Source organism: Aplidium turbinatum, chromosome 8 (assembly GCF_918807975.1).
Source record: "Aplidium turbinatum chromosome 8, kaAplTurb1.1, whole genome shotgun sequence".
In the NCBI taxonomy this organism is placed as follows: Eukaryota; Metazoa; Chordata; class Ascidiacea; order Aplousobranchia; family Polyclinidae; genus Aplidium; species Aplidium turbinatum.
In genome coordinates, this window is record NC_137479.1 from 13,963,923 (window position 1) to 13,973,938 (window position 10,016).

Genomic DNA, 10,016 nt, shown 5'->3' on the forward strand with positions numbered 1-10,016 from the left:
AATGGTATCAAAGAACTAGTTAAGTTTACAATGAAAGACAACGGATGCTCACCTGATATATTTGACAAAGGAGGAGAATAAAGACCCACAGAAGATGAAAGGCGCAATTGAGGAAGATCCACACCACCCACGGTGAGTACTGAACCACTTCCCATATATTCTCCAGGGTGGTACCGCTGTTCGTTGTGTAGTTAATTTTGCCCCAAACTAAATTTAAATTTTTTTTATGAAAGAATTAGTAAAAACGTAAAGTAGGTGTTGTACTTAACCTGAAAAAAAAAACGTTAGAGAAACCACTCGGTGTTGGCTTGAAGTGTTCATCGTCCCTTATGCACTATGCAGTAACAAAAAAGGTCGGAAATGCAAACTTTTCAAAAATAAGCTTTCTCCATTTTACTATTTAAAGTTGTTTCGTGTTATTTCAAAAAGCTCGTGATCTGTAGTTCGTTTGGTTATCGAGATATGAATTTCCTAAAAACGGAAAATAACCCAGGGATGTTTGAAACGCGTATATTTAAAAAACCATAAATAGCCTATAACCTTACAAGTTTTTTGTTATTGATGAATATTGGATACTGCATATGAACAATACAAAAATTACAAAATATTTTGCTTCAAAAAAATATGCAAATGATAAATTGCACTAAAAAAACATCACATAAAAGTTGCTCGTAAATAAAACACACAAATAGCACGTGAAAACCACTTCTAACGGTTGTCATGTGACACGATTCAGGTCCGGCAACGGTATAAAAACGAACATTTTTGCAATCTGGATTATTATGTAGTATCTGAAATTTTTACTTGAAAGAAAATACAGACTCACATATAAACGATCCGTAGACGTTCCAAGCTAACATGCTAAGTAGGAAGCAAAGGTAGCCGATGAAATAGTGATGGTTGCCCGATCCTACAGTGTTGTAGACCCAGGGACAATAGTGGTCAAATTTAGCAACACATTTGTTTGTGACGACACAATGCTTCGATCGCAAGGGTTTGATAATCTGCATGATAAACGATCATCAGCTTTGAAGTACTTGGAGTTTCCTCAGTTGGTTGCAGTTTGTTGGCTACACGACCAAGGAAATGTTACTTTATTTGAAGGATATTTCGTCTCGTTATATGACCTTACCATGCAAGAGCTGCACACATTCTCCATCTTCAAGCCTCCGGTCTCAGCAAGGTGGATGATGGTCTGCAAATATTCACACCTTTGAAGCTGTTTGAATTGTATACAAATACAAAGCCAGAAAGTTTATCAAGCACCACTCGCGGGATGCCATGCACTTTTGGAAGCAGTTTACATATTATGCAAAATTGCAAATTAAATAATATATACAGTAGAACTCGGTTAATCCGGATTTGGTTAATCCGGATCTTCGCCTAATCCGGATAAAACTGGAAGTACAAATGATTTGTAATCTTTTTCTTGAGAAACAGCTTTGGATTATCCTTCGCCTATTCCGGACAAAAGTTGCGCTTTCTCTATCGCTTTATCCGGATTTGCCCGATTTTTTGTAAGTTTTCAATAGAAACTCGTCTTCGGTAACTGTTTTCAAACGTTTTGAGTGACTACAGATTATTCCGACACGCATGTCTGAAGATGTAACTTTTGCCAGTGTGTTCTTGCGTTAGACGCAGAGTCTACAAATACATTCATTTTACACGCATACTGCATTACAAAAGAACTCTGTCACTGGGTCGCTAATGTGGTAATCGCGCGTCTCGGAATTGGCAGATGACCACACTAATGCGTTCAACTTCGGTGATTTTTACCGATACCCTTCTATCTAGGTAACGTCAGGCTTGATAGAACCGTCATCGGTTAATCCGGACCTTCGCCTAATCCGGATGGAATCGCCGGTCAAATCGAATCCGGATTAACCGAGTACTACTGTACTAGTAATACTACAAAAAAGTGTTCAATACCAAGCAAAAAAGACAAGCAGAGCGAATTATATCGAATGCAGTTACTAGTTTCTAAAACCCTTTACAAGCTGTTTCACATTGTTTGGGATCATCAGAATGTTCTTATTCAAATTCAAAATTATGCAAATCATGTATTAGGATCAAGTGCAAAGGAATGAATGGCAAACACGATGTACATTGTGTAAAATAAAGCACGGATGGTTGTAAGCAAGTACAAGCTTTTCCATCCACCGTGCAGAAATGTAACTCAGTCTTATTATGTTTGTACGCATACGAAGTCAAGAGCATTTCTAAACCAATAAATCGATCCTTTTTACATTGATTCAACGTTTGACGTCGAATGTTGGCTTGCTGGTCGCGTTCTGCTTACTCGCTTCTTTAGATCTTCCGGACTTGCCACTATTCCGGGGTCTGCTTTGAGAGCTTTGAAGAAAAAATACCACATTCCCGGTGTAAACACCACCATCGCTAACTTGGCGAGAGGGGAATATATGACGGGCCAAAAATAGAGGAAAGAAGTGACATAAACCCAGAACTTCGTAGCCATCGACACGGCGAGAGGTAGTATGGTGGATACTTCTTTTGCGGTTATTACCATTCTGTAAATATACCATAGTGAGGCATAACACAGACAACAAAATCTTTTATTTTTACATTGATTCAACGTCTGCGAACGTTGAATCAATGTAATAATGAAGGATTTTGCTGTTTGGGAAGGAACATGATGAAGAATGTGACTGTTGATTCAGTTCAATTAAGCAGTTGTTTGTTCCAATCATTGTTAAAGTACTTACGATGAAACGCCATACACAGTGATGTAACAGATCGCAAACGAAATGCCTTTGAAAAGCCAAGACGGCGTCGAAAGCTCAAATATGAAGCCAATACAAAACATAGCAAAGAATGTGATGGCGAATGTGGAGCGCTGACGAAACTAAAAAAACACAAAACAAAACTTGATCATTTGATTTGTAACGCTATATTATGCTATATGCATATTATACTAGGCCCTAGTATACGTTTTATATTGAAGTGCAATGAGTATAACACCTAACCTACAGCAAAACAAATTGTGGCATGGATAGGCTTATACAGCTTTACAAGGAAAGGAACAGCTTTTTAGTTCACGCCGTTTTTAGCATGTTAACGGTTATGCGCACTGTGCAGCCTACTGTTTTAGTCATATTTCTTGCAAATAATTTAACAATTTCGTTAAGGCTGACTATTCCTTGTTGAAAAAAGTTAAGGCTTGACCTGGAGGTCGTGCCTGATTTGTCACATGTTGCAGATTTTTGCGATCATTGCTGTCTGACTGAAACTGTATAAAAATTAAGTCTTTTTTTCACATTTTGCTGACTCTTAAAAATATAAAATCATTTGTTGTCTTAAGCAAGCACTAAAAATGAGAAAAAATAAATTAAACGTTCAGTCAATCTGTTTCCTTGTTTTTGTTTTGGTAACTTTTGCTGCGTATAGGCCTATGTACTGTATGATCTAAATTCTAAAAACATGTAAAAGATTCTTCAAGCGTAAAATTCTACTTGCTGGCGAAACGTGTCCTCTTTTTAGGCGATGAAAATATGGTAGGCCTATATTATACTATATAATCTTTCGAAACGTTTGCAGAACATGAAAGTAGTTTCTGCAGTTTGGGCTCTGTATGCTCACAATAGGCAAATTACAAATGCGAGAGCTGGAGACATACAGTAGTGATCGCATGCCCAGAGGTAGAATAAACATGTTTCACCAAACTAAGAAAGCCACTGTCGGGTATTCTTGACATGTTCGTGTACTTGCAGTGTACGATTCTATTTGAATAAGCTGAAGATGTTGTTATTATTATTATTATAGCTAAATCAATTCTAAATAAATTATGCTAAAAATTTAGATTGCTGTACAAAGGCCAGTATTCGATGAATGCAAAACAGTAGTAACACCCTGCAGCATAGAGACAACCACAAGCAGAAAATGTAAAAGCCTTAGCACCCAGCATGAAGCTAACAGCAGAATAAACTAGGGCTGTATGATCGAAACTGGTCAGTGAGAAAGCTTGATGATAAGAAACGAACCACAGATTTTGACCTGGAAACAACGCGGCTCTGGTCATTATTCTAAGGCAGCAGTATCATTTTTGCATGTTCATCTCAACCCTCCATTAAAGAATATTTTCAGCATCGATATTTTGCTTCTAGAGACGTGTAAGTCGTCACACAAGCCAAATTGATGCTGCAACCTCTTTCAAATTGCCACCAGAGCCGCCACTGTTTAAAAAAACTGTTTGCAAATTTTTCGGGGTGTGAAAGACGTCGTTGATTTAAAATCGAAACATTTTCAATCAAACAAACCTACCAGATTCATACCAATTAAGACATAGCTTTCAAAATGACGTATTCGTCAAATAGATGGTGGCATTATCATAGAATGTCTGTTTATCTTATGAAGAATACAACTGACCTTTTTGCTGGCAACAGCTCGAGAAAGACAATTGTCGCTACTATCAAGACCCCTTTCTTTTTTTATCATTCGAATCCTCGATGCAATCCACACGTTCTTTTTCGTTTTGGCGATGTCGAGAGGAGTTTCTCCCTACGAGGCGAAAAACATGTCCGTTTAATCACAACTTATTGAGGAAACTTGCATCATATTAATGCCGTTGGATTTGCTCAATAAGTGAAGGTATAAACTTGAAATTTTTCCAAAAAGTGTTAATTATTATGAGTGAATTTTAAGAATGAAGCAAAGAATGACGTTCCTGCAAACAGTCGTTTTTACATTGATTCAACGTCTGCAGACGTTCACTCAACGTAAAAAACGACTGATTTGCTGTCTCGGAAATAATTACAAAATTCGAAACAAATATCCCGTGTAAATTTATACAAGCGATAATCTCCAGACTAAAGTTTGCAAAAAAAAAAACCGTATCGTAAATTCAAACGCGACAAACCATGTCATTTTTGGCTTCGATATCCGCTCCAGCGTTGATGAGAAGCATCACAACGCTCGTGTTCTGTGCCAAGCACGCCCAGTGCAAAGGTGTGTTGTGCTGCACCAGGTCCTTCATGTTCACGCTGGCATATAGCGATAATAACGTTCTAGAAGGATCAACCCTGCATTGAAAAAGTGTTCACAGTGAGTGGAAGTATGATGAGAAGGTGAAAACAAGCTCGAAAAAACAATTTTAAACCCGAACAGTGCAAATTTCTGCTTAAACATATATAACTCAGGAACATACCCGAGCGTCCTCCAAGCAGCCCACATTAAAGGCGTCTTCCCATTCGCATCATACAAGTCTGGATCTACTCCTTTGGCAATAAGATAAGCAACGATGCTGGTATGGCAACACTGCACTGCAACATGTATAGCCGCACACCCTTCCGCATCTCTCACGCCAGGATCGGCACTGTAATTACCGTTAAAACGTTGCGGCAACGCAAATCAACATGGTAATAACGTTATCCAAAATTGCATTAAATTGCAATACGTATAACCTTTGAAAGGTCAAGAACTTTGCTGCTCATAAAATTGTTTTTTTTTTCGCTTAAACAACGTAACGTGCTACATAACCGTTTTGTCGTATTACATCAAATGGATAAAGACTTACAGTACATTAAGTAGACTCATAGTAGACTGAATGCGATACGACAACATAAAAAAATCTCAGCACACACCATCCTCCGATCTGTCTAAATGCAAACGGGAAATGAGAAACATTATTATTAGCCGTTACAATGAACAGTGAATACAATGATACAAACGTTTTCGGTTTTGTGTACACTACTTCATGTGAGAGTCATCATTCATGACAAATTAGCACGTACGTCACTAATTTCAATGACTAACCACAAACTGTTTTGGTTTTGCAGTGGCTTGAAGGGTATCAACATGGGAATAAAGCCAATTTCAGAAGCAACCAAATTAAAAGTACACCACTGAGTTTGAGTAAACGTCCATTGAAATAAATAGAACGATTTCTACAACAAAACTGGCCCAATAACAGATGATGATGGTATTTTGTAAGTAGAAAACTTCTGGGTGCCTGTATGTAGGCTACTTCGTACAGTGAACAGTCACTCGTTTCAAACTTGATTGCACACTAATGACTTTTCAAACTATTACAAAATTTATCACAACCACACTTTTCACATGCAGAAGTTGTTGATTGTATTTCCTATAGCCTACTCTCGGGGTAAAACTAAGTAATATATATAATATATTATATACTGTACATGATGTGCAGCAAAGAGTGTTTCAAGACAATTTTATCCAAAGAGTCACTGGATATGTGGATAAAACATCAGCTAGAAATATAATTTCACGACAATTCATTCAATTTATGACGTTACCCAAATTGTAAAAGAAGAACAACCATTTGAAGATGGCCTTCTCGAATTGCCCAATGCAATGGAGTGGCAAGCAAGTCTCCACCCAAAACATCAACCACAGCCCCAAGCGACACATAATACCTGAAAAGAAGAAGCCACCATTACTCTGCAAATCATGCTAGTAAAAGGGATGCAAATTTTCAACAATTTTATTGCATGTTTCTTTGCTACGGTACAGTATACAAACACATCAAGAATAAACTGTGGATAATATTTTGATATTTACTGTTAACACATCTTTCCAAGATAGCAAAACACACAAAAAGCTATTGAAGTTCTTATATGATATTATTTTGTGGGATCCTAGTATGAGAAACCTGTCAAGTAAATGTCACAATAACCTTGCTATTTCTGATCGATTGTTGATGGCTGCCCAATGCAATAAAGTGATATTATCAGCATCTGGTGTTCGTACATCATAACCAGCTCCCACCAATTCTTTGCAACGTGGCAGATATCCATATTGTGTTGCCTTCACTATATCCCAAGAGCTAAAAATACATCAAACAAAAAAAACTTTTTTTGTTGTGCAGCAATCATGGGAGCAAGTCTTTTAGGCGCTGACAGTTAGGCGCCGGTCAAATAGGCGCGCACACTGTGGCGTCTGCATATTTAGGTGCGGAGCACTGTGGCGCCCGTTCATTTAGGTGCTATTCCTAGTAAAGTCTGCAGATTGTATGAGCTTGGCAGGAAGGGCAATGCTTTTCACACAATATGTTATATTGAACAGAAAAATATGTTGTTTTGTTAATGCGCGTGCATTTATTTGTTGTTAGTCATGGCTTCAGTGAGTGAAGCTGCTTTATCCGGCAATGCTTTTTACACAAAATGTTGTATTGAACAAAAAAATATTGTTTTTTTAATGCGCGTGTTCGGCATTTAATTGCTGTTAGTCAGCTGTTATTTCCGAACATGACTGAGTTCACTTTTAGTTATACTGTATAAGTCAAATAATAACTACACTACATCAGAAAAAAGTATACCGTAGCGTATATTCAAGCGGGTGGTAGGCTTGAGTGAAGAGTAACTTAGTTTCCCGTCAAAACCCTGACTAGGTTTTGCCAAAGCTGAGCTGATACAATTCGCAGACTTTACAAGGAATAGCACCTAAGTCCTAAATGAACGGGCGCCACAGTGCTCAGCACCTAAATATCCTGACGCCACAGTGTGCGCGCCTATTTGACGGGCGCCTAACTGTCTGCGCCTAAAAGACGTGGACCCGCAATCATAACATTGATAAAAACAGTAAAATCTATGACAATATTGCTTTACAACAAACAAAACAACACAACAGGGTTGTTGTGCCTGTCTGGTACAAGAAATCAAACTCTTTTCTGAAACTATATAAAAATATATTGCTAATTGCTATAGAGTACAACAGGCCTCGAAATTCACGGCGGACACGGCGGTCATGTCCGCCGTCACAGCATGTGATGTCCGCGGGAAGTACCATCTAGATCGGTCATATTTGTCCGCCGAGAAAGAACACAGGAACTAGCGATACAAATCGTCATTGCATACCACGAACAATTGGTGCGAGAATATAATTTCCCTCGCATTCTAGCACGCATCTAGAAAATGTGAATATTGTATCGTAACCCTTAGTTTCCATTCAATCAGGAAAACTTTCGATTTTTACGTTGCTTCAACGATTGATGACATTGAATCAGCGTAACAAAGGTGAATTCTTCGCCAAGAATCGATGGGAGTACGGTACTTCTACACTATTCACGCGTAACTTTGTTCACGTCTTACGTCACAATCTCTGGCTTTGATCTCCGAGTAATATTGATAAGGCAAGGTTGGTTACAAAATTTTTTAAGCTTTGATATTACAGTAAGAAAGAAAAGGCCTAGGGAAAATTCACTTTCGCTCACATGACACGCAAAAATAAACCTAAATAAAAAGCCTAGTGAAACTTTGCACAGCAGAAAATAGTAGCGTTAGTGTAGAAGTTTTCCGATTCGTGCCCAGGCCCCAGAGCATTGTGACGCAAGAAGCCACACGACCTCGTTCGGTGGAAGTTAATCAGTTATGCGGCGTATTAAGCAGCTACAGGGCGCTTTGACTCTTCAAGCGCAAGTCGTTGGTCTGATAAAAGCCTTTCAGAGTGACTTCACTGCAATTTTAACAAGCCTTCTAAACCGTAGCTATAGTTCCCAAATGGTGAAGAATTATCAAGATAAAGTGATTAAGCATGACGATCGACGCTAAAACTGGTGTGTCCGCCGTGAGACTTAATTTGTCCGCCGAGATAGCTGCTCAGACCGGACACGTTTGTCCGCCGTCAACAAAAACGAATTTCGAGGCCTGGAGTACAATATTGTTAAAAATTAAATATTGTTATTATTATTATTATTTATACAGTTATAGCAAGGACTTTGCCACTACTCAACCACCAATGTGTTTTTATTATTTCAATGACCACTATGATATGGCACAGCTAGAAAAATCTTATTTGTAGTTATCAAATCAAAAGCAATCATTTTAAAATGCTGAGTTATTTATATATGGCACACGTTTCGTGCACGAATCATTTGAAAAACTGAGCCAAAATAGAGTTTTTTAGTTCAGTGGTTTCCCCAGTGCACAACATAATAATGTTATCAATACTAAAATAGAAAATTTCTGAAAGTTTTGCGTATATTAACGGGTCTGCTACTATTTGGTGAGTCCGATTCGGTGAGTTCCTAACCTCTAACCCCTAACCCTAAAACGGCAATGATAATTAGGCTACAGTACCCAATAATTAAAAAAAAAATTGAAAAAATCATCAAATACGGATCAGACGGACTCACCGAAACGGGCCATTCCATATATTAACCCGTCTTTTTGTCAACAGTCAAAATGCGTATACTGTATATGTGTCATCTGTATTATTGCAAAAGTTTTCTTGCTCGTATCAGGCTCGTATAGATACGTTATCTGTCCACAAGTGGTTAAATTACTATTGTAATTGAGACCAGACAAGTGAAAGCTTATGCAATACGCAGCGCATGAATACACACTTCACAAGCATGGGAATTTTTATGATTGCATTTCAATGAAGTTTCATAAACTGAACTTTATCCATGTAGGATTTAAGCTTCCCACTGCATACAGGCAGAAGGCCTTGTTTCGAATATGGTGACAAAACCTATGAAACGTGATGTTTTTGAAATAGGTCACTGCTCGGTAAAAATACACAACTACCTACAAAGCAAACTTTGATGGAGCAACTTATACAAATGAGGAAATAGATGATTGATTAACTATATATATCTTACCTGTAATCTTCATGTTGTCCGGCCATACTTATTTAAATAGTAAAACACTTAAAGTCTCTTGTCCACACAACCATGGACTTAACAAGCCAACAAGAGATAATCAACCATCTTGTTACTTTAAATAACAAGCTTGAAAGTAGTAAAACCTTGTTCAAACTAATGAAATGCAGGTTATATATAAGGGTGAAATGACCTCCGGCTTTGGTTTCACCAAACGCCTGGTTTTTTTTCGGTCATTTATTGGTCATTGACCAATTTTTTAGCAAAATGTCCGAAAAACATATAGTCAATTCAGTCAAAATGTCCGAAAAAATATATAGTCAATTTGGTCAAAATGTCCAAAAAAAACACGTCGAAACTTAATGTTGTAGCTAGTCAGGAAGTGCTAATTTTGGTTTGTACCAGCTACTTGAAAGGAAATATTTTCATCAGAAAAAAT

General features: G+C 37.8%; 1 protein-coding gene across 1 annotated transcript in view; it reads right to left on the reverse strand.

Annotated features, from left to right (window-relative positions):
- LOC145775783 (palmitoyltransferase ZDHHC17-like) overlaps positions 1-9,689 on the reverse strand; it is a 13,731-nt gene extending 4,042 nt beyond the window's left edge. The window contains exons 1-11 of the mRNA XM_082587151.1: positions 9,578-9,689; positions 6,653-6,802; positions 6,273-6,392; positions 5,162-5,329; positions 4,874-5,036; positions 4,384-4,515; positions 2,724-2,863; positions 2,300-2,528; positions 1,133-1,195; positions 827-1,004; positions 53-207 (exon numbers count right to left, since the gene is read on the reverse strand). Coding sequence (XP_082443277.1) covers positions 53-207; positions 827-1,004; positions 1,133-1,195; positions 2,300-2,528; positions 2,724-2,863; positions 4,384-4,515; positions 4,874-5,036; positions 5,162-5,329; positions 6,273-6,392; positions 6,653-6,802; positions 9,578-9,603 — 1,524 coding nt within the window. The 5' untranslated portion in view covers positions 9,604-9,689. The remainder of the gene's footprint in view (positions 1-52; positions 208-826; positions 1,005-1,132; positions 1,196-2,299; positions 2,529-2,723; positions 2,864-4,383; positions 4,516-4,873; positions 5,037-5,161; positions 5,330-6,272; positions 6,393-6,652; positions 6,803-9,577) is intronic.
- Positions 9,690-10,016: the final 327 nt, after the last annotated feature.